The sequence below is a fragment of the Panthera tigris genome, chromosome B4 (assembly GCF_018350195.1).
Source record: "Panthera tigris isolate Pti1 chromosome B4, P.tigris_Pti1_mat1.1, whole genome shotgun sequence".
Taxonomy (NCBI): domain Eukaryota; kingdom Metazoa; phylum Chordata; class Mammalia; order Carnivora; family Felidae; genus Panthera; species Panthera tigris.
The window spans coordinates 114,670,982-114,694,788 of record NC_056666.1 but is presented as its reverse complement, the minus strand read 5'-3'; the positions used below and the strand labels follow the sequence as shown (position 1 = coordinate 114,694,788).

At 35.2% G+C, this 23,807-nt stretch overlaps 1 protein-coding gene across 4 annotated transcripts in view; it reads left to right on the top strand.

Moving 5' to 3' along the window:
• CEP83 (centrosomal protein 83) overlaps window positions 1-23,807 on the top strand; it is a 120,357-nt gene that overhangs the window by 23,694 nt on the left and 72,856 nt on the right. For 2 of the 4 annotated variants that reach the window (XM_042992899.1, XM_042992901.1), the window contains 5 exons: window positions 256-338; window positions 10,220-10,348; window positions 12,486-12,758; window positions 13,397-13,547; window positions 22,351-22,443. In XM_042992899.1, the coding sequence (XP_042848833.1) occupies window positions 12,586-12,758; window positions 13,397-13,547; window positions 22,351-22,443 (417 nt within the window). In that variant the 5' untranslated portion in view covers window positions 256-338; window positions 10,220-10,348; window positions 12,486-12,585. The remainder of the gene's footprint in view (window positions 1-255; window positions 339-10,219; window positions 10,349-12,485; window positions 12,759-13,396; window positions 13,548-22,350; window positions 22,444-23,807) is intronic. The other 2 variants (XM_042992900.1, XM_007085624.3) reach the window with 2 other exon arrangements.

Here is a 23,807-nt window from a genome sequence, read left to right as displayed (position 1 = left end):
CTTCTTTTTATAGTTTTATAACCTAAACACACCTAAGCATGTATCTTCTAAATACTACAGTTTTGCCTATTTTTAATTTTTTCTGAACTTTATGTTTTGAATAGTGTGCTTTTTTGTCTGTCTTTTGCACAGTATTTTTGAAGTTCACCTGTGTAGAGTGTTTCTGTAGGTTATTTTCGTTGTCGTAAAGTGCTAGTTTCATTATGTCATAATATGTGTCTTCAGCTGTTAATGGACATTTGGTTTGTTTTCTAGGTTTCATCTGGGAATAGTATTGTTACGAGCAGTAACTTTACAACAGAAATCTCTTGGTGTACTTGTACTCACATTTTGGCGGGGTATGTTTCAAGTAGAAGTATTCTTGGGTCATAGTATGTATACATCTTTAACTTGAGTAGTGCTCATTTTTTTCTAACATGGATATACCAGTTTACACCACAACTTGTTGCTTCTCCTCCTCTTTAGACTTGTTATGGTCAGTCGTTTTGGTTTTCTCATTGTGATTTTACTTTTAAAAAGAAATCCTACACGTTACTATGTAAAAAGATAATTCAAGAGAAATAATTGGGTAAAAGGTTCAAATAAACTTTTCACAAAAGAGGACATCCAAATGGCTCATCAACAGAGAAAAGTTGCTCAATCTTATTTTTTCAGGAAATTTCTTTTTAGCTTTTTTAGTATTTTTTTTTTTTTCCTGCCATGGGTTATTGAAAGCACTCTCCTATATTCCAGTAACTTTGTTTTTTTTTGTTTTTTTTTTTTTTTTTTTGCTTTTTCACATTTAGAGCTTCAGTACAACTACAGTTAATTTTAGTGCATAATGCAAAGTTGGGCCCAGGTCCATAAGGTGATCTGGTTGTCTCAGCACCTTTTTATTGCAGACTTCTGTTTCCTCACTGATTAGCAAAACCACCTTTGTTCTTAAATGTCTTACATGGGTCGATGTGTCTTAATAACTAGATTTGTAACGTCTTGATATCCAGTCCTCCTATCTTGTGTTTTAAAATAGTTTCTGCTGTTCTTTACAAGATTTCTGGCCTTTTGTATTTCCATGTAAATTTCTGAATCAGTATGCTAAATTTTACACACACACACACACACACACACACACACACGTAACACACATGCATGCACCCCTACTTACTAGGATATTGATTGGTATTACATCCATGTATGTGGGGAGAATTTATATCTTTAGAATGTTGTTTTCCAGTATATGGTACATAGTTCTATGTATATAGGTCTTTTTTAGTTTCTCTAATGGGTATCTGTGTAATGGTTTGCACATCTTTTTGCCTAGGTATTTGATATTCTTTGGTGCTTTTAAAATGTCTTTAAAAATATTGCTGACATGTAGAGTGCAGTTAATTTTTATATTCACCCACCTAGCAGTCTTCACCAAGTTCTTCTGATGATTTCTCTATAAATTCTTTTGGATTTTCTACATACACAATTAGAACAATCTGTATGTAAAGAAAGTTTTATTTTTCCTTCCCAGTTTTTTAACCTTTTATATCTTTGTCTTGTTCCACATTTTTTGTTGGTTATTTTCATTGTTGAATAAAATTGATGATGATGGACATCCTGGTCTTGATCGCATTTCCAAAAGAAGGTACAGGGGTGCCTCAGTGGCTCAGTTGGTTAAGCGTCTGACTTATGGCTCAGGTCATGATCTCATGGTTAGTGAGTTCAAGCCCCACATTGGGCTTTGTGTTGATAGTGCAGAGCCCGCTTCGGATCCTCTGTCTCCCTCTCAAAAATAAATAAACTTTAAAAGTAATAAGAAAAAAAGGACGGCACAAAGATTTTAGAATCAAGTAGAGTGTTTGGTGTATTATTTTTGTATACATCTTTTTTTAAATTGATGTGCCTTTCAGTTCCTAGCTTGCGGTTTCTTTTTTTATGTTGTGCCAAAATTCATATAACATAAAATTGAATGTTTTAAAGTATAGAATTCGGTGGTATTTTGTCCATTCATTGTGTTGTACATCTATCACCTCCATCTGGTTCCCAAACATTTTATCACCTTCTAAGATAACTCCGTATCCATTGAACAGTCACTTTTTCTCCCTCCCCTCAGTCCCTGGCAGCCATGAATATGTTTTCTATCTCTCTCGATTTACCTATTTTGGATATTACTATAAATGGAATCATACTCCAATGACACAAATGGTGGATGTTTTATTTCAGTCCCATAAGTTCCTGAACATCTGTTATTTACTTTTTACATCTATTTTCTATTCAGGTTAAGTAATTTCTGTTGCTTTGTCTTCTAATTCATTCTTTTTCTTCTCTATTTCTTTTTTTTAATCAAAAAAAATTTAAATATTTATTTTTGAGAGAGAGAGACAGAGCATTAGCAGAGGAGGGGCAGAGAGAGAGAGGGAGACACAGAATCCAAAGCAGGGCTCCGGGCTCTGAGCCGTCAGCACAGAACCGGACATGGGGCTTAAACTCACAAACTGTGTATTACGACCTGAGCTGAAGTTGGATGCTTAACTGACTGAGCCACCCAGGCACCCCTCTTTTCTATTTCTGCCTTTGAGCTCATCCTTAGATTTTTATTTTGGTCATTGTATTTTTTAGTTCTATAATTTCACTTGCTTCTTCTTTATATCTTCTATTCTTTGCTGAGACTTGTATTTCTTTGCTGTGTCTTTTTTTTCTAAATTTATTTCAGGCTTGTTTGTAATTATTCATTGAAATATTTTTAGCATGGCTTATTTAAAATCTGCCAGATAACTTGAACATATTTTTTCTCTTAGTGTTGGCATCCATCACTTGTCCTTTTACTTTCAGTTTGAGACCTTTCTCATTCTTGGTGTGACTAGTGATTTTCTTTTGAAACCTGGACATGTAGGGTATTATGTTATGAGACTGTTTACTATTTCTGGCTTTTCCTGACACTTCTCTGGCACAGGAAAGGGGGGAAATGCCCCATTATTGCCAGATAAGGGGTAGAAATCTAGGTTCCCCTGTTGGCTTCTGTTGTCACCTGAGCTGTGGGCGATCATCATTATTGCTGGGTGCCATGGAGTTCTGGCTCCTCAGGTGGTCCCCACTGTCACCCTAGAAAGAGTAGCCTTGTTACCACTGAGTGGTAGTGCCAGACCTAACTCTCGACTAGCGCTTACCTGCTGGCTCTTCAACAGTGTGAGGTAGGTGCTCTTCCTTACTGTTGGTAGGGTGGAAAGTTCAGGTTTCCTGCGTAGTCTCCACTGACATTACAGAAGCATGGGACTTTATTACCACTCAGCAGGGATAAAAGTCCCAACCTCCTTGTTGACCTTCTTATATACCATGCAAGCTGGCAGGATATTAGAGTACCTCCTAACAATCTGGCCTTTGCTGGCACGGTTGGTGGTGGAGTCACAGTTTTTTCTGTAGTATTTTCCTGGAGTAGATTTTATTGTCTAAAACATTTTTGTCTTGCTAGGTTTCCCCTTTCTTCTTTCTTTGGCTAAGAGAGCAGGCTTTTGTTAAGGCCTTTTTTTTTTTTTTTTTTTTTTTTTTTTTTTTTGCCCCTTCCCCAAGTCTGAAACCATTGCCACCTTGTTTAGCTCCAGGTTGGAGATCATATATGAAAAGGAATCCCTGGGAACCCACCTGTGTGTCAATTTTGATATTCTGAGGTTTTTAGCCGGTTTGGCTGCTGGTCTCCATTTTTGAGAGTTGTTTTATATATGTATACCGTTCAGGACATTTATTTGTATTAGTGGGATTATATAGGGAAATATACATCTGCTCCATCATCCCAGAAGCAGAACTCTTTATTACAAAAGTTTTAAGATGTCTTATCAGTTTTCATTTACTTCTAGATATTTTCTGATTTCTGTTGTGACCTTCTCTTTAATTCATGTTGTTTAGAAATGTATTCTTTCTAGGCATATATAGCTTTTCAGTTACTTTTTTCTGTTGAGTTTTAGTTTAATTGCACTGTGGCCAGAAAAATAGTCTGTATAATTTTGTTTTTAAAATTTTTTTTAGATTTTTAAAAAGTACCCAGCATGTAGTCAGTATTTATAAATGTGACATGTACGTTTATAAGGAATGTGTATTCTATAGTTCTGGGAATAGTATTCTATATATGTTAGGTCAGGTGGGTTAATTATATTGATTAAGTTGTCTATATTCTTACTGATTACTTTTTTGTGCTTTTTTACTGGTTACCAAGAATAGTGGTTAAATTATACCCCTGTGATTCTGAATCTATCTATTTACCCTGTAGTTCTGACCCCTTCTACTTTATTTGTGTATAAAATTGTCATACCTTTCTGATGTATTTAATCTTTTATCATTACAAATGTCTTACTTCATCTACTGTACTGTTTCTGTTGATTGTTATTATTTTTTGACCTTAAATTCTACTTTATCTGATATTAATGTAATTCTGTCATCTATCTTTAGATTAATGCTTAATTATATTTTTGGGGTTTTTTTCAGTCTTCTTGTCCTTATGTTTTAAAAAGTCATATAAAAAGATATATAGTTGAGTGATTTTTTTTACGTTTCTTATTTGAAGCATTAATCTATCTACTTTAGAGTAATGATATGTGTCTAAGTCTATTGTGTAACTGTTTCTGTTTTCCTGCTTATTTATGTTCCATCTTATCTCCCTGCTTGCCTTCTTTTAAATGGAATTCTTGGTGCACCTGGTGGCTTAGTTGGTCAAGCGTCTGACTTTGGCTCAGGTAATGGTCTTGTGGTTTGTGGGTTTGAGCCTGTGTCGGGCTTTGTGCTGACAGCTCAGAGCCTGGAACCTGCTTTGGTTTCTGTGTCTCCCTCTCTCTGCCCCTCCCCTGCTTGCTCTCTCAAAATAAATAAACATTAAAAAAATAAATAGAATTCTTAATGGAGGGGTGATTCTCAAAGGAAGGACAGAGGTGATTTTTGCCTCTCTAGGGTACATTTGGTAAAATGTGGAGACCTTTTGTTTTTGACTAGTGGGGGGAGGAGTACTACTAGCATCTAATAGGTAGAGATGAGGAATATGTTACTAAATATTCTACAATGTACAGGAAAGCCCCCTTCCCACAAAGAATTATCTGGTCTAAAATATCAGTAGTGTAAAGGTTGAGAAACCCTTTATTAGAGTGATTTGAGTAATTAAAAGTTTTCCACCCGTTTAGCATTCTTAGTGGTGATCCCACAGATAGGTTCAGGAAACTTAATATGAAGAATCAGATAAGTAAATATTTTAGATTCTTCAGGCCATGTATAGTTTCTGTTATGTGTTCTTTTTCCCCTCTCTACCTTCTTTCTTTCCTTTTTCAAAGTTGTTTTAGGTTTGTATAAAAATTGAGCAGAAACTACAGAGAATTCCCATGTACCCCTTGCATCAAACATGCACAGCCTCCCCCACTATTAACACCAAGAACATCATCTCCCGGAAGAGTGCTACGTTTGTTACAATTGATGAACCTATACTGACATGTCACTATCACTCTTAGTCCATAGTTTACATTAAGGTTCACTCTTGGTGTTGTATATTCTGAGTTTTAACAAATGTATGTGGGCATGTATTCTGTGATAATAATATTCTACAGAATAATTTCACTGCTCTAAAAATCTTATATGCTGTACCTTTTCATCTCTTCCAGAATGTCATATAGTTGGAATCCAACAGTATGTATCCCTTTTAGATTGGGTTCTTTCACTTAGTAATATGCACTTAAGGTTTCCTTCACATCTTATTGTGGCTTGATGGTCATTTCTTTTTTGGGCTGAATAATACTCTGTTGTTGAGATATACAACAGTTTATCCACTCACCTACTAAAGGACATCTTGGTTGCTTCCAAGGTTTGGCAATTATGAATAAAGCTGCTGTAAGCATTCATGTGCAATTTTTTTGTGTGTGTGTGAATGTAAGTTTTCATCTAATTTGGGTAAATAACACAGAGTGCTGTTGGACTATATGGTAAGACTAATAAATTAGAGTTCCTGTTATTCCACATTTTCACCAGCATTTGGTGTTGTCATTGTTTGTATTTGGGCCATTCTGATAGGTTTTTAGTAGTACCTTATTGTTTAAATTTGCAATTACCTAATGACTTACGTTGTTGAACATCTTTTCATATGCTTATTTGCCATTTGTGTACTTTCTTTGGTGAGAGGTGTGTTAAGGCCTTTGGGCCATTGTTTAATTCAGTTGTTTGTTTTCTTATTGTTGAGTCTGACTTTGTGTATTTTGCTTAATAGCCCTTTATCAGATAGGTCTTTCTCAAATATTTCCTCCCAGTCTATGACTTCTCTTCTCATTCTCTTGACAGTGTCATTCACAGAACAGAAGTTTTAATGTTTATTTATTTTTGAGAGAGAGAAAGACAGAGTGTGAGCAGGGGAAGGGAAGAAAGAGAGGCAGACACAAAATCCATTGCAGGCTCTAGGCTCCGAGCGGTCAGCCCAGAGCCCGGTTCAGGGCTCGAACTCACCGTGAGATCATGACCTGAGCCCAAGTCATATGTTTAACTGACTGAGCCACCCAGGAGCCCCCACAGAGCAGAAGTTTTAAATTTTAATGAAGTGTAACTCACCAGTTATTTCTTTCATGGATCTTGCCCTTGGTTGTGTATTTAAAAAGTCACTGTCATACCAGGGACCTTTGTTATGTTCCAGGAATTTGATAGTTTTGCATTTTATATTTATGTACAGTTGAGCTAATTTTTGTGGAAGGTATAACATCTACCTAGATCCACTTTTTTTTGGCACGTGCATTACTTTTGCATGTGCTCCTGTGTCAAAGATCGGTTGACTATAGTTTAGTCTATATGTGGACTCTTCTGTTCCAGTAATCTATTTGTTATTTTTTTCAATATCATGCTCTCATACTTTTGCTTTTATGGTAAGTTTCAAAGTCAGATAGTGTCAGTCCTCTGACTTTGTTCTTATGCAATATTGTATTGGCTATTCTGTGTCTCTTGTCTCTGTGCATAAACTTTAGAATTAGTTTGTTGATATCCACAAAATAACTTTTGGGGATCGTATTGAATCTGTCCATCAAGTTGGGAAGAACTTACATCTTGGCAGTATTGAGTCTTCCTATCCATGAACATAGAGTATCTTTCCATTTATTTAGTTCTTTGTTGTTGTTTTTTTTCCATCAAAGTTTAGTAATTTTCCTCATATTAAAAAATGTACATGTTTTGTTAAATTTATAGCTATTTCATTTTGGGGAGTACTAATGTAAATGGTATTTTAAATTTCAAATTTCTTCTGTTCATTGCTGATACATAGGAAAGTGATAGACTTTTTTTGTTTGTTTATGTGTTTATTTTGAGAGAGAGAGAATGTGGGAGGGGCAGAGAGAGAGGGAGAGAGAGAGAATCCAAAGCACGCTCTGCACTGTCAGTGCAGAGCCCGCTGGGGGGCTTGAACTTGGGAACCATGAGATCATGACCTGAGCCAAAACCAAGAGTTGGACTCTTAACTGACTCAGACACCCAGGTGCCCTGATAGACTTTTTTGTGTTAACTCTATCCTGCAGCCTTGCTATAATGTTTATCAGTTCCAGGAGTATTTTTTAAAAATTTGATCTTCTACACAGATAATCATGTCCTGTGCAAAGAAAGACCGTTTTATTTCTTCCTTCTGTATTTGTATGTGTTTTATTTTATTTTTTTGGCTTAATACATTAGCTAAGACTTCCCATTATGATATTGAAAAGAAGTGGTGAGAGGGGACGTTTTTATTTGTTCTTGATCTTAGTGGACAAATTTCTATTTTCTCACCTCTATGATGTTAGCTGTAGAGTTTTTATACATGTTCTTTATCTAGTTGAGAAAGCTCCCCTCCATACCTAGTTTGTTGAGTTTTTAAAATTATGAATGGGTATTGGATTTTGTCAAGTACTTTTTCTGCATCTATTGATAAGATCATGTGATTTTTTTGCTTTAGTCTATTCGTGTAATGGATTATGTTAATTGACGTTTTTTAAATGTTGAACCAGCTTTGCATGCCTGGAATAAATTCTACTTGGTCATGATGTATAAATCTTTTTATACATTATTGGATTCAACTTGTTAATATTTTGTTGAGGATTTTTTCATCTGTATTCATTGTTTTTCTTTTTTTTTTTTTTTAAGCTCTTAAAACATTCTTGGCTTGGGACTATGCAAAAGAAGAATACAGGCCAAATGTGGCTCATGAGCTATAATTTTCCCACCCCTTTCCTAGTGATTATATTATGCATCTTTGACTTCTCAAAGTGTAATATTCATTGATACTTTTAGCCTTTCCTATACAGTGCAAGGGCTCTGTAACACTTGTAATTCTACCTTTACTGACTTAGATGCCATTTCTTTATGTATTATAAGACTATATCTGTTAAGAAATCCTAAGGTATTATTTTATGCAGTCTGTGTCCAATTAGAATTATGCACATATTTCCAATTATCTTTATTTTTGCATTGTCCAGTTCACATCTAAGGTAATTTTCCTTGTGTATGGAAGACTCCTTTACTGTTTCTTTTGCTGTGCATCTTCTGGGATGAATTTGTTCCATTTGTCTGAAAATGTCTTTATTTTACCACTATTCTCTAAAGATTTTCCTTTTTTTTTGCTATATTTATAGAATGTTAGTTTGGCAGTTATTTTCTTTCAGTACTATAAAGGTATCGTGTTCTGGCTTTCATTGTTGAAGTCAGTTCTATTGGTTATTTTCAAGACACGTCTCTTTTCTGGACTGATCTTAAGGTTTTCCCTTTTTCTTTAGGAAGATCTTAAGGTGATGTTCTTAGGTGCAGATTTCTTAATGTGATGTAGGTGGAATTCTTTTTATTTATGTCTTTGGGGTTTTTAGAACATTTTGGGGGGAGGTTCTCAAGTATCTATTTACCTATTTATTTTGCAGGTATTGCTTCTATACTCTTCTCTCTCCTTCTGGGACTCAATGGCATATCTGTTAGAATGACATTTTAACTTTATTTTCTGTATTTATTTCCTTTTTTGTATTTTTCATTCTTGTTTCTCTTCCTAATTTATCTTGAATATTTTCTTTTAACTTCTAATTCCTTCTTAAAGTATGTTTTATCTTGGCTGTTATGCTACTTGTGCATTGAGTTTTTACTTTTGGTTATAGAATTTTTGAGTGTTAGAGTTTGCATTGGTTCCTTTTTATGGTTTTGAATTCTCTTACAAGATTCTCAACCTTGTTTCCTATTGTCTTATACATAATATTGATATAAGAAAATTTCTTTTAGAATCGTTGTCTAACAACTCTAATAGTGAGGCTCTCATGTTATCTATTTTTTTATTTTTTTATTTTTATTTTTTAACGTTTATTTATTTTTGAGACAGGGAGAGACAGCATGAATGGGGGAGGGTCAGAGAGAGAGGGAGACACAGAATTTGAAACAGGCTCCAGGCTCTGAGCTGTCAGCACAGAGCCTGATGTGGGGCTCGAACTCACGGACCGCGAGATCATGACCTGAGCCAAAGTCGGATGCTTAACCGACTGAGCCACCCAGGCGCCCCTCATGTTATCTATTTAAATACTTTTGCTTCTTGTGACTTTAGTTCATGTTCTCTTATCTTCCCATGACTTGAGTTTTAAAATTTATAAAAAAATTTTATTGTGTCATATTTATTTGTAAAATTATTTTTTAGAGCAAGTTGCAGCCTATTCTAATATAATTCACCTGAATTACCCTTAGTAGCAATAATAAGGGTAAGCCTTTAAAGTCTGTATCCAAAATGGAGGGGGGTGTTCACCAGGCCTTCTCCTTGCTGTTCTAGTCTGTGTCTTTGAATATGAAGACTGTCAGAAGGCATTCAGTCTCCCAGTCTCTGGAACTGGCAAATGCCCCTAGGAGAACAGTGGTCCCAAATTCCAGTCTCCTCTTTCTGCGTTCACATCTTCCCTTGTTCCCATTTCAGTAAATATTTATTCTCTCGTTAGTTTTCCAGTGTCTTCAAGCAGATTTTTAAAACATATGTCCAGATTTTCTTGTCCTAGGCAGGAAGCATGATCTAAATTACCTAGTCCTTTATTACTGGAAGTGAAGGCTATCTTCAGATTTCTTGGTATAAGAGATTGGTAAAACACTTCCCACAGCGTTTAAGCTAATTGGGATTTTTGTTTTTTGCTAAAAGCCTCCTTATATAATTAGCATGAAATTTAGAAGTTGTTTCTTTGTAAGCTTGAATATAGAATTGTGGAACCACTTTTGAAGTTCAGAGAAAGACTTATGTTTTATGAGGCCTTTCTGTCTATGTTACTAGATATCTTCTTGGAGGACTACCATAACTATATTTTCCAAGATTTTCATTGATAAATTGATTACTGGTGAACTGGAGGACAATATATCTGCAAAATACCCAAAAACAGATAAAAAATTCATTCTGACCTTGGTAAGACTTGGCAAATAAGCAGATAGTTTTCTGTGATTCTGAAATTAACAGGGGAAAAAAGTCTGAAAAAGACTATTGGCAGATGAAACCCAGGAGTTCATAACTTTGAGTCAAGAAAATACCAGAGGGCAATACAGATACATTTGCAACAGAACTAGATTTGGAGATGACGTTATGAAAACTAATAAAGGGAAACCTCATTAAAATGAAGTTGGGAGGTTCAGCAAGGGGAGCTCTCATTCCCTACCAATTGTAGACCCAACAGGAAGAGATGGACTTGACCTTGTACCTGGATGCTACTTTACTATACCAGCTAGAAGAAGAAACACTGCTTTTTGTTTTGTTTTGTTTTTGTTTTTGTTTTTTAAGGTTAACAAGGTAATGGTTGTGCTGATTAAGAAATGGATATCCTGCAATTAGTGAAGTCCTGAAAACTACTTGTAGTAGATTTTACTGCCAGAAGGGAAGAATTTAAATCATTAACTCGATTTTCCTAAAATATCCAGGTCTCGTTGAATTTTATTTCTATGGGGACTTCCATTTTATTTTATTTTTTTTTTTGAGAGAGAAGGTATACACGCATGTGCACGTGGGTGGGGGGGGGAGGGGCAGAGGGAGTGGGAGAGAGAATTCCAAGCAGGCTCAGCATTGTCAGCACAGAGCCTGACGTGGGGCACGAACCTACGAACGATGAGATCATGACCTGAGCTGGAATCAAGAGTCGAACGCTCAACTGACTGAGCCACCCTTAACTTCCATTTTAACGTAGGAGTTAGAATATTTGCTGTCCACTAGAATAGAAAATAAAATTATTCATTTTATCTTGGAAATCTTTGTTTCACTAGTAGTGGGACTAAAGGGTAGCTGTTGGTTTTTTCTTATGTAGTTTAAGCTTTTAGCTAATTAAAATTTAAGCCTTATAATGCCTTTTGGTGGTATCATTAGAAAGTATGAGATAAGTTAACATTGCATGTTTCTATCTCTTAAAAATTAATTTGGATCAAAAAGCAGACTCAAAATTATGTGCCAGTTTTATGATCCAGTTAGTTAATTCCCTGACACATGTATACTTTTGACAGGATAATACCGTGGCAGCTGCTACAAACAGTGCACTGTTGCACATTTAACATGAATAATATGTGAAGTTTTCTTGAAGGACTTCTTTCCTTCTGTTAAAATGTGATTTGACAGGAAACCAAAGTAACTTTATTTTAGTTTAAAAGTCATCTTAGGTAATATGCAGACATCACATTAATTTATCAGAAATGGTATAATACAAGAGAGACTGAGTAATTTGCCATTGGTTTGTGTATGCTAAAGATCTTTTCTTGTAGAAAGAAAAGGTATTTCATGATAACCCATGACCAGTGGAGATGCTATTAGGGAAAGATAAAATAGTCTTGACAAAGATTAAGAAAGCTAAAGGGGGCAGAATTGTTTTGATTAAAACTTTCATTTTTAATTATTTACAATAAGAACACTTTGTCCTTATTTTTTACTTCTAGACAAACATTTAGTTACTTTCATAATCCTGGATCAGTGCTTTTGGGGATACCTGGGGTGATTTAGTTTCCTGTTCATAGTACAGCGCAAACACATAGGTGATCAACATTTGTGTGTGGACTGATTTCTCTTCTGAGTCAATAGCATGAGTACAGCTCACCTTGTGTCAAATAAAAGACCCTTTGTAGGATTAATCACAGACATAGTTACTTGTTGGAGGTCATCTTTGTGAACATTATAATTTTCTCTAGCCATTTGCCAAGTTACAGATGGCTTTTCCCCTGATTTCACAGTGTGGATTTTGTACTAGGATCTTTCTTTCAAGTTTACCCCAGTAGCTTCAGGAACTATCTGTGGTTTGTGAATCCAAGAGGACCTAAACTGGAAAAGTTGGTAGTTCTAGTTAGGTCAGTACTTGAAGATGTGAAATTGATGGTCACATAAGCTTGGTGTGGAAGTAAAGAAGATTTGTTAAGGTATGATTCAACTTTGTTCTTTTTGTTTTATGAAAAATTAGAAATCTGAAAATTGGGCTTTGTTATAGAAATGATAGTTGAATAACAAGAAATGATAAAAAGACTGTAACACTGAAAGAGTTTAACTCATCACTAACCAAGTTCATTTCTCTGTGCAGGTATAATTTGGTATCCTGAGTGTCTGTCTTAGCAAGAAGGAAGTGGAAAATACTCTTGAAAAGAAAACTAAGACAATAAGGAAGCCAGAACTTACTTTTCATGGTGATTTGCTCACTTAACAGTATGGACACTTTTCCCACCACATTTCCTCCTGGTGGAGACAGTGGGCTGACATATTCTCAGTCTGAGGTGCAAAAAATGTTAATTGATGAAAGGTTACGATGTGAACATCATAAAACTAACTATCAGACTCTTAAAGCTGAACACACAAGGTAAGTTGCTTAAATTTGGAGGTGAGGGGCCTTATTAAATATTTTTTTGTCTGAATTTGTTCTGGAACATACAGTATATTTTTGTTAGTTTGCAGTATATAGTTTTAAAACTTTTTAATAGTAAAATTTTCGCTTTAAAATTAGTTAATTCAAAACTAACCATGGTCTCAAGTGTTTTTTGAGTTGATAAAAGTTTTGCTTTGAAAGTAGCAAGACCTAGAAAATTAAATGTATCTAGGTGGCTAAGTGTGTTTTTCCCCCTCAAGTAAAATTGTATTTATTTTGAAAGAGAGAGGGTGGGGGGAGGGCAGAGAGAGGGAAGAGAGAATCCCAAGCAGGCTCCACACTGTTAGTGCAGAGCATGACACGAAGTTCATACCCATGAACCGTGAGATCATATCCTGAGCTGAAATCAAGAGTCAGATGCTTAACCAACTGAGCCACCAGGCGCCCCGTAAGTAAAATTGTATTTATAAACTACAGTGTTAATAATTAAGTGAAACTCTATAAAGAAAAGATGTTTGTGAATTTAATGGAATAAGGTCTTGTTCTGTAGTGTTGGTTGATTTTACATAAAGTAAGGTCATTAGAAAGTAAAGGATATCCTTAAAATTGAGTTCTTTTTTTAAAAAAATCAGGTTGCAAGATGAGTACATAAAGTCACAAAATGAACTCAAGCGCCTATTAAATGAAAAGCAAACTCACCAGGAAAAATTTCAGCTGCTGCTTGAAGAGCTACGAGGGGAATTAGTAGAGAAAACTAAAGACTTAGAAGAAATGAAACTGCAGGTAAGAAGAAGATATATTTCAGTGAGTACTATTGGGAAGAAATTTCCTCTGCACCTCAAAGTATTTCTAAGCTGGACTAAGAATCAAATGGATATGAGACAAATTAACAAAAGAAAATCAAATTTAGTTTGGTAAGTATTCAGAATCCACACACACAGAATTCCAAAGGCAGGCAACAGGATGCTTATGTGACATCCTGAGCTAGGGAGACCCATAAAGTCTGGGGATACAGGGGAAAGAAGATCATTATCAGGATGGTGAGAGGAGATGTTTGGAAGACAAAGGTTGCCCTGTTAAGTGGTCAAATTTATTAACAGAGGAACCTCTGTTAATAGCTCTCCTCTTGGTATAGGTTCTCCTTTCCAATTAAATTTAGGCAGTTGAGGGAGAAGTAAAGAGCTTTTCCTGAATCTGTGGGGTTTTGATTACTTTGAAGTCAAAATAATCTTCATGCCAACTGGCCCATCTTGGGGAAGCCTGCCCTTTGTGCCTATGGTACAAAAGTAGTCAGATACTGGTAAATTTGGTGAGTTCTGCCTGTATTCTTAATGAGTATTTTGCTATATTTCCAGGTGGTATAATTTAATATTCTTTCATATATTCTAGAATGTTAGCTACCACATAGGGTTTAACCATGAAGCTGTTATTTTATGCAAATTTGTATTAAATTACCTGTTCTGATTTAGGTATTGTGCTATTCAGAATAATTAGGGGAAAGGCTGGTTTGAATTGATAAATATTCAGAGTTAAAGAGTATTTTTTAAAGTTTTACTAATTCTCCTTTAAGTATTATGATTGAAACTGAGCTTAAAAAAGACTTATAGGTTTTTTCGAGGTTTTATTTTTTATTAAAAATTATTTTTATTATTGAGGTATAGTTCACAAGACTGATAGTTATTTTTAAGGGGCCACTTAAAAGACTATGAAAACAATATGGGCACATAATTTATGTGTGTAATGGAAGGTAAATGGTGTTTCTAAAGCAAAAAATAGTTGATACTGAAGTACTGATTATAGTTTCATTTCTCATTTGCCTAGAAAATAGACCAGAGCCAAACTTAACTATAGCACCAGTCAAACTTACCATAAATTAAAAATTAGTAGATATTAGCAGTGATAATTCTCCTGTATTCATTTAATCTCTAAGTGACACCAACTGTGTATTTCTGCTTATCAAGTGCTTGGTACAAATAATAAGGTATTTTTAATATTGGAATTGTAAGTTGATAGAGTAAAAAGCTACCTTTCATCTAGTAAGTATGGCGTTATCACCCAATTCATGGATTTCTTTGACAGCAGTGTTAAAAGTTGGTCATTCAGTGTCTTGAAATCTTCCGTTGTTGGAAACACCACCATTAAGCTTGGGTTGGAGCCTCTCCTGTGCTGTTTCATTCCTAGGTTTATTTGGGACATTTAAACAAATAAAAACCTCAGAAATAGGAGTTGAGTAGGGAAATGTAATTCAAGCCTATAGAATTGGTGGATTAATTTGTTTTGCAATAGTCAGAGACCTACGTAAATGAGAATCAGTGAGCACTGAACCCAAGGAATTCAAAGTATTCTTTAGGCATTGCACATATAATTACTCTGTTTCTTCAGAGTAACTTCTAGACATGCTATTTGTACCAAGTGCATACAAACAATAAGCTTAAGAAGACTGGAGTGTTTATATTAGTATCGGATAAAATAGACTTCTAGACAAAAAGAGTGTCACTTAAGATAAAAAGGTGATTTTTATAACCAAAAATGGGTCAATTCACCAATGAGATGATGGCCTTCAACAAACAGTGGTTTTTATGCCTTTGTTTTGTCATGTAAAGAGGGTAAAAGTTGTTAACTAACAGGTTGTTGTGAAGACTAATGAGATAACATGTAGATTTTTAGTACAATGTCTGACAGAATAGATAGATACTCCTAAATGATGGCCATTTTTACTCTATTTGAATGCAGCCTCCGTAGGGCAGGAGCTTTTTTCAGTGTGTCTCCAGTGCTCAAGTATATTTATATTTGTATTTATATATTTTATAGTAGCAAGTATTTGTCAAATGAATGACATGAGTAAATAGAACAAATGAATGAATTGGAAATGTTCTGTTCATATATAATACAATGTTCTTCTCTCATATGTACCTAAAGCTTAAGCATCTTAGATAATTCTCTCATTTTTTCCTGTCTGTCATGAGTTAAATTGTGTCTGCCAAAAAGGTATGTTGAATTTCTAATGCTCGGTACGTCAGAATGTGACCTTGTTTGAAAATAGAGTCTTTGCAGATGTAATTAGTTAAGATGAGGCCATACTGAAGGATGATGGGTCCTTAATCCAGTTTGACTGGTGTCTTTAGAAGAAGTGGAGAACAGACACAAAGACAGAAACATGGGTGAGGGCAGCGGGGGAGGTGGGGAGAATAATCCTATAGTGACAGAAGCAGAGGTCCAAGTGCTGCAACTGCCAAGGAATGGCCAGGATCACCAGCACTCCACCAGGAGCTAGAGTGATGCAAAGAAGGATCCTTCCCTACCGTTTTCAGAGGGAGTGTGGCCTTGCTGGCACCTTGATTTTGGACTTCTAGCCTGTGAGACAATAAATTTCTGTTGTTTTAAGATACCTAGTTTGTGGTATTTTGTTATGGTAGCTCTAGGAAACTAACACACTATCCAAAGCAGAATTCCTTTTTAGAACATTTGTGACACAGGGATTTTTATTCTCTGCTTCATTGCTTTCAGTGCAAGAGAACCCAGTGAACGTTTAAAGTGATCCAATTCCATTTATGGATTGGAGTGTGTTGAATATTTTCCCGCTCATGTTGAAATGAAATCATCCTCCCTGTGGTCTCTCTGTTGGTTCTTGTGCTATTCCTTGGATCTACACAAAATAACTTAGGACATTTCTCCATGTGGTAACTTCCCAGATGTTCATTGGCAAATATAATTTATCTGGTAAAGTTTCTGTTTTTCAAGATAAACATAACTGGTTTCTATATGATATGTATCTGGCAAAAATAAGCTAAAGAAAGATCTCTCTATATATTTATATACACATGTTGAAGCAATGTAGCTGTTTGCTTTATGGATGTTTGCAATTTGTACAAATTGTGGGTTGAATAAAGTCAATTCAACAAAGCAGAATCAGCAAGAAATATTTTAATAAATGTTTATGAAAGATGATTTTCAGAATAAACATGTATTATCTTGTCTACCTGCAGAATGCCTTTTCTGAGTTAAGATTTAATACCCCTTTGGCTTTTATAGAAAAGTGATAGAAAAGACAGTCAGAATATTTCTGTCTCATTGGTGTAGTTGTAGCGAATGGGAATAGTAATAGTGTCGGACTTTTAGGATGATTGTAAAGATGAAATGAGACAATGCATAGGAAGTGTTGGTACAGTGCTTTGATATAATAAGTAGTTAGAACATGTTAGCTATTGTTATTGTTATGTACCATGTTAGCCAAATCTTTTTTTTTTTTAATATGAGTTATTTGATATATTTTCTGATACAAATTTTAAAAGTTACTTTACCAGAAATGTATGTGCTTTCTTTATGCTGCCAGGCAATTGAAAGTTTATAAGCCAGTTTTTTCCCATTTTATTTGGCCGCTAGGAAGCTTGGCAAAATTCATTATTCAGTTTGTCATTAACTTGTTAAGAACCTCTGGCACAGCAATATTTGCCTTCTTAAGTTAAAACATTCTTTGGAAAATAATTGGTCTGTTTTTTATCAACATAACAAGTGTTGGTATAATACAGATTTAATATAGGTAATGACACATTTTTGTTAAATTTCTTTTGAGACAAGTGGTGGCAGTATTCCATTAGAAGTCTAAGACACAGCATACTTTCCTCCTAAAATAGCATGGGGAAAACTCTCTAACTCTATGTGTGTTTTCGTGGGGGGCGGGAGGAGGATAAATTTTTTTTTTTTTTTTTTTAGTGAGTGTGCTTGTTTTTTAGAAGATTCTTAAGAGATAAAAAAAAAAATCTTACAGAGACTTTTATCAGAGAGCTTGTAGATCATAAGACTCTTATGTAGTTACCAACTTCGGTGTTCTTTTCTCTTTGTGTGGATCCATATTTCCATTTGTATTATTTTTCTACTTTCTTAAAGATTTTCTTTAACGTTTCTTATAGTACAGATCTATTGGTGAGAATTTTTTTCAGCTCTTATATATCAAAAAATAATTGATTTTAAAGGTATTTTTGCTGAGTATTGATTTCTAGGTTGACTGTCTCCCTAGTACTTTAAAGGTATTGCTCTCTCTTTTCACAGATATTTTTTCACATACGAAATTTGCTGTCATTCTTATCTTTGTTCTGTGTATGCAGTGAGTCTTCTTTTTTCTTGGCTGCTCTTAAGATTTTCTCTTTATTGCTGAATTTATTTTTTTAAGTAGGCTCCACACCCAATGTGGGGCTTGAAGCACGACTCTGATTTTAAGAGTTGCACGCTCTACTGACTGAGCCAGCCAGGCCCTCCTCTTTATTGCTGATATTGAGCAATTTGATTGACATGCCTTGTACTTCATCTTTCTGGTACTTAGGATTTATTGAGCTTCTTTGGTCTATGGGCTTACAGTTTTTATCACATATAGTAAATTGTTGTACATTACTTCAGAAAAAAGTGTTTTCTGCCTTCTTTGATCTCCTTGGTGATCCCATTATTAGGCTACTTAAAGTTCTACCATAGTTCACTCTCAGTTCATTTATTTTCAATCTTTTTTGTCTCCTTGTTGCATTTTGGATAGATTCTGGTGTCATGTCTTCAAGTTCACTGATCTTTTTTCTTCTGCAGTGTCTAAGCAGCCATTAATCCCATATGGTGTATTTTCATTTCAGAAATTGTAGTTTTTAATCTGAAGTCCAATTTTGATCTTTTTCATACCTTCCTTATATCTACTTAACATGTTCAGTATTTTCTCTAGCTTTTTAAACATATGGAATTCAATTATAATAACTTTTAATGTCTTTGCTAATTCTCAAATCTGTATCACTTCTGAGTTGGTTTTGGTTGGTTGATTTTCTTGTTTATTGTGGGTAATATTTTCCTGCTTCTTTGCATGTCTGATAAATTTTTTTGGATGCTAGACATTGTTAATTTTATTTTGAATACTAGATGGTTTTGTGTTCTGGTAAATACTCTTGAGCTTTGTTCTGGGACAAACTCTGGGACAAAAACTGTTCTGGGACAGTTACTTGGAAGCAGTTTCATCTTTCTGAGTCTTGCTTTTAAGATTGGTTGAGAGCAGGTTAATGTTTAGTGCTCCTTATTTGTCAATACTGAGAACCTTCTCAGTACTCATTTCTCAGTGAAATGAAGTTTTTCAGCCTGACTTTTGGGAAAAACAACTATTCATACCTCTGTGTGAGTTCAGATTACTTATCCATCTAATTCTTTCAGATTGTTCTTTTCCTGGCCTTAATTAAATATTTTCTATACATGCATGTGCTGATTGGGGTACTCTACTGAATGAGTCAACAGGGACCTTTTGCAGGTCTTCATAATTTTGTGTGCCACCCTCTTTTCTGGTACCCTGTCTTGTGACTCTTGCCACACTGCTCCTTCTGGATTCTCAGTTCCATTTGCTTAGGTCAGAGAGTCCATCAGACATCGCCTGGATATCCCTTCCTGTGGCCTGGCAGCATTCTCAAAGCTTACTTTCTTTGTTGTTTGTCTCTCAGAGATCTCTGTTGCTTTATTAGGCCCATTGTCTTGAAAACGGATTTTTGTCTCTTCTTTTATTCTAGCAGGAGAATAAATCTGATTTCTTTTATGCCATCTGTTGGAAGTGGAAGCACTTTTATTTCTTTTTTTTTTTTTTTTAATTTTATTTTTGGGACAGAGAGAGACAGAGCATGAACGGGGAGGGTCAGAGAGAGAGGGAGACACAGAATCGGAAACAGGCTCCAGGCTCTGAGCCATCAGCCCAGAGCCTGACGCGGGGCTCGAACTCACGGACCGCGAGATCGTGACCTGGCTGAAGTCGGACGCTTAACCGACTGCGCCACCCAGGCGCCCCCATTTCTAATTAACCTTTAATCACAGAAGTCTCAAACAAGCCCTGAGGTAGGGAGGGTGGTTGTATTGCATCCTCACATACCCATCACCCACCATCAATAATTTCAATAATTACCATCTCTCAACCAGTCTTGTTTTATCTTCTGACATCCCTGCTCTGTCCTTGAACCACTCTGGATTATTTTGACACAAATCATATTATCTCAACTCAAAATATTTTAGTATGTATCTTTATTACATCCCAAGGCAATCTCTCCTTTAAAAGCATAGTCATAATGACATTATCATACCTAAAAGTACTTATTCCTTAATATCTTTTTTATATTGCATCTTTGTTGACATTTCCCTCATTTTCCCACAGTTTTGCTTGCTTAAAGTTGGTTTTTTTGAAACAGGAATCAAATAAGGCTTATCTATTATTACTCTGTTCCTTTTAATTACCACCTCTTCTCAGTTTGGACTCCTGATGATATTACCCAGACTCTTGACATCATAAACCAGATTGTAGCAAGAGCTTTCTATCTGGTTTCCCAACTCCATTCACTGAAATTGTTTTCCCCCCATAGTCACCAGTTTTCTCCTGCCAAAGGTTTTGATCCATTTTGCTTCTTCCTAAAATGTAGGTATGGTGATGCCATTCTTAAGCTTGAATACCTTCAGTGAATAACCAAGGCACAGAGACATATGTATAGCATGCCTTTCTTTATGTAAAAATTAAAAGTTGTGTGTGTGTATATATTTGTATATTATTTCAAGAAGAATACATAAAAATTAGCAATGATAGCTTCTTTTTTTTTTTTTTTAATGTTTATTTATTTTTGAGACAGAGAGAGAGCATGAACGGGGGAGGAGCAGAGAGAGAGAGGGAGACACAGAATCCGAAACAGGCTCCAGGCTCTGAGCTGTCAGCCCAGAGCCCGACATGGGGCTCGAACTCACGGACCACGAGAACTCATGGACCATGAGATCGTGACCTGGGCTGAAGTCGGACGCTTAACCAACCGAGCCACCCAGGCGCCCCTAGCAATGATAGCTTCTTAAGAGGGAAACTGGATGACTGAAGTAAAAAAGACTTAGGTTTTTAATATTTTTTGTTTCAATTATTTTATTTATGTAATTATATTCATTTTAAGTAAAAAACATTTTTTTTTTTAAAAGTACTACTGAATACTGAGTAAATTATAAGAGTGTAAACCTCATACCTAGGAATTTTCTACTCTGTACCCTTCCCTTTTGTTTCTAGCCGGGGTGCAGCTCTGCTAGGTGGCATTTGGAAATGTTTCAACATGGCCTTGATCATCACAGTATCTAGAGAGTATTAATGCACAGGGATCCAGGATTCTAAATTGTCTATGGTGCTTAGTGTGGTTCAATTCAAAATGCCTTTAGCTTACCTTTGAGGATCATTTTTCTCCCCAAGGAATTTAAAGTGTTATCCATTCTTAGTTTTTGTGTTCTATTGAAGCTTTAGTTTTCCTATTCCTTTGATGTGGCACTATTTCTATACATAAAATCTTCTCTTTTTACCTGTTTGATGAGCTTATATTGGTTATTTTTGTAGTTATTTGTATGCATAAGTTATTTTTCATATGAGAGTTTGAACTTCTTACAGAGTTAGAAATGTTTCCTGTGAGTTTTTGTGATCTTTAGAAAGTTAGGCTCTGTGTATACTTCAGTTTCTATAAAAAAAGGATGATAATATAGCTACATTGAGGATCATTGCAAGGTTTAAATAAATTGGTAAATGCATGTAAGGTATTTAGAACAGCATGTTATGTAGATTATATAATATATTGCAGAGTACTATGTATAGTAAGTATTCTGGAAAGTTTCTGGGCTGTGTGGAGTATTGATGAATAAATGAATGAATTAAGCTGAGTATTATTCTTCATTTTCAGAGATTAATGTAAATATAAACTAGGTTTTTGTCTTATAACCAGTATTCGTTCATTCTTTCAAGAAATAATAATCGAGTGATCTATGTGCCAGGCAGTAGTGTGTGGTGTTGGAAATACACCATGGTGAATAGGGATTGTGTTTGCCCTTACAGAGCTTACTTAAATACGTAATTACTTCCTAAAATCTGAGTTCTGTCAGAGAGCTGTAATAGGGAGGAACCTTGTTTCGGTGGCCAGAGTAAAAATCAGCCTTTTCTGATTGAAAATAAGAAGTCTGAAGATAAAAAAAAAAAAAAAAAAAAAAAAAAAAAATCTGAAGAGGGGCGTCTAGGTGGCTCAGTTGGTTAAGTGTCCAACATTGGCTCAGGTCATGATCTCCTGGTTTGTGGGTTCGAGCCCTGTGCTGACAGCTCAGAGCCTGGAACCTGCTTTGGATTCTGTGTCTCCCTCTCTCTCTCTGTCCCTCCCCCACTCACTCTCTGTCTCTCAAAAAGAAATAAACTTAAAAAAAAAGTCTTAAGAATTCTCTGTGATATACCAAATTATTACCCCTTTATTTTAATTGCTTTAGAAAATAGTTAGCTGTTGTATCATGCATGGTAACCTAGGCTGCCAACATAGTTATTCTCAACAGTCATAGTAATAATAGGGAGTATCTTTACCTCATGTTAATGGGATTTTTGACATCTCTGAGGCCCTGAAATTGTGATCTTAAAGTATTGTTTCAAATAATGGTTCTATTTATGTAGTGATTACTGTAAAGTTAAGTATATTGCATCATTTCTATGAATTGAATTTTATTGTTTTATTTAGGTGTTGAAACTTGGTGAATTCTTGATTTTAATATTTGTGATTTCATATTTAGAATTGTTTTATATTTCTCTACATATTAGGTGTTAACTCCACAAAAGTTGGAACTGTTACGAGCCCAGATACAACAAGAATTAGAAACTCCAATGAGGGAACGTTTTAGGAATCTGGATGAAGTAAGTAATTTATATGGAAGGAACTGTGCATTTGTCTTTATGTGACTGATTAAAACCATTATCCCCCTTCTTAGAAGCCTTGCAGTAGCACCTCTTCTAACTCAAGAATCCTTACTTTTAGGGCTGTACAAGATGAGGTCCCATAATCTGTCCGACTTCCTTTCCTCCATCCACTTTGGCTTCTTTGATGTTTCTTTGGCACTCCAGAAATGGAACAAATCAAGAATCTTTGTGTTAGCTCTTACTTGTGACATGAACAGTGTCCTTCCAGATATCTCTTGGCCAACTTCCTCCTCTCTTTTTAAGTCTTTATTGAAATGTCACTTTCTCAATGAGGCCAACTTTGACTAGTATTTCCATTTAATTTTCTTCCTGCCTTTCCCATCACTTCTTAGACCTTTGGACCCCCATTTACCCTGCTCTACTTTTTATTTTTCTCTAGTACTAATCATGTTCTCATATGATGTATAATATTTATATTTTCTATATTACCATCTCTAGAATGTAAGTTGCATGAGAGAAGGAACCTTTATCTGTTTGGTTCATTGTATATTCCAAGTTCCTAGAATGGTTCCTAGCATACAGTAGGTGCTCAATTAATATTTGTGGAACGAAAGAGTATATTTCATGCAACCTCATAAAAATAAAAATTTGTTACAGTTTTCCTTTAGATTGAAAGGTTTCCTTCCTTTTATGAGATATTGGTATAATATGACTAAATGTTTAATCAATGGGATAGGAAAAGATGACGTATATTAAGCACTATGCTTGACAACTTATATATGCAACCTTATTTAACAAATAGACCAGGACTTACACATAACAAATGAATATTGTCCCCTTCCAGATGAATCCGTTTGGAAAGCTGTAGTTTAGTGATGCTGCATTGCACAGAAACAGTTGTAGAATCCGCTTTTATAAATGGCTTATTGGCCTGATAAAGTTGTCTTTTGAATATCCTCCTGGTGATAACCAAAGCATTACGGTTGAGAGGAGACTTAATTATGGGATGTAAACAAAGCCACTTAGACTTAAAATAGGCAATCAAGTTAAGTAAAACCTTAAAAAAAAATATGTTTCTAATAAAATCATGAAACCCATTTTCTTGGCTTGTAAACTGGCTTAGAGAAATCTTTCAGCTAAAGACTTACAGTGATCTGAGTATTTTAGGAGGCATTCTTATTACTTAATTACCTGATGAATGTTGAAATAGTATCTCCTTCGTCTTCTCTATTGCCTGAGTTGTTACTGAATTTAGAATACTGGCAACTTTTGTAGTGTTAGTAAGCAGAATTGGAAGCATACCAGAGAGTTGCATGTATTCCTGGTTAGAAAGGTTGGTACTACATATATTCTTTAGACTG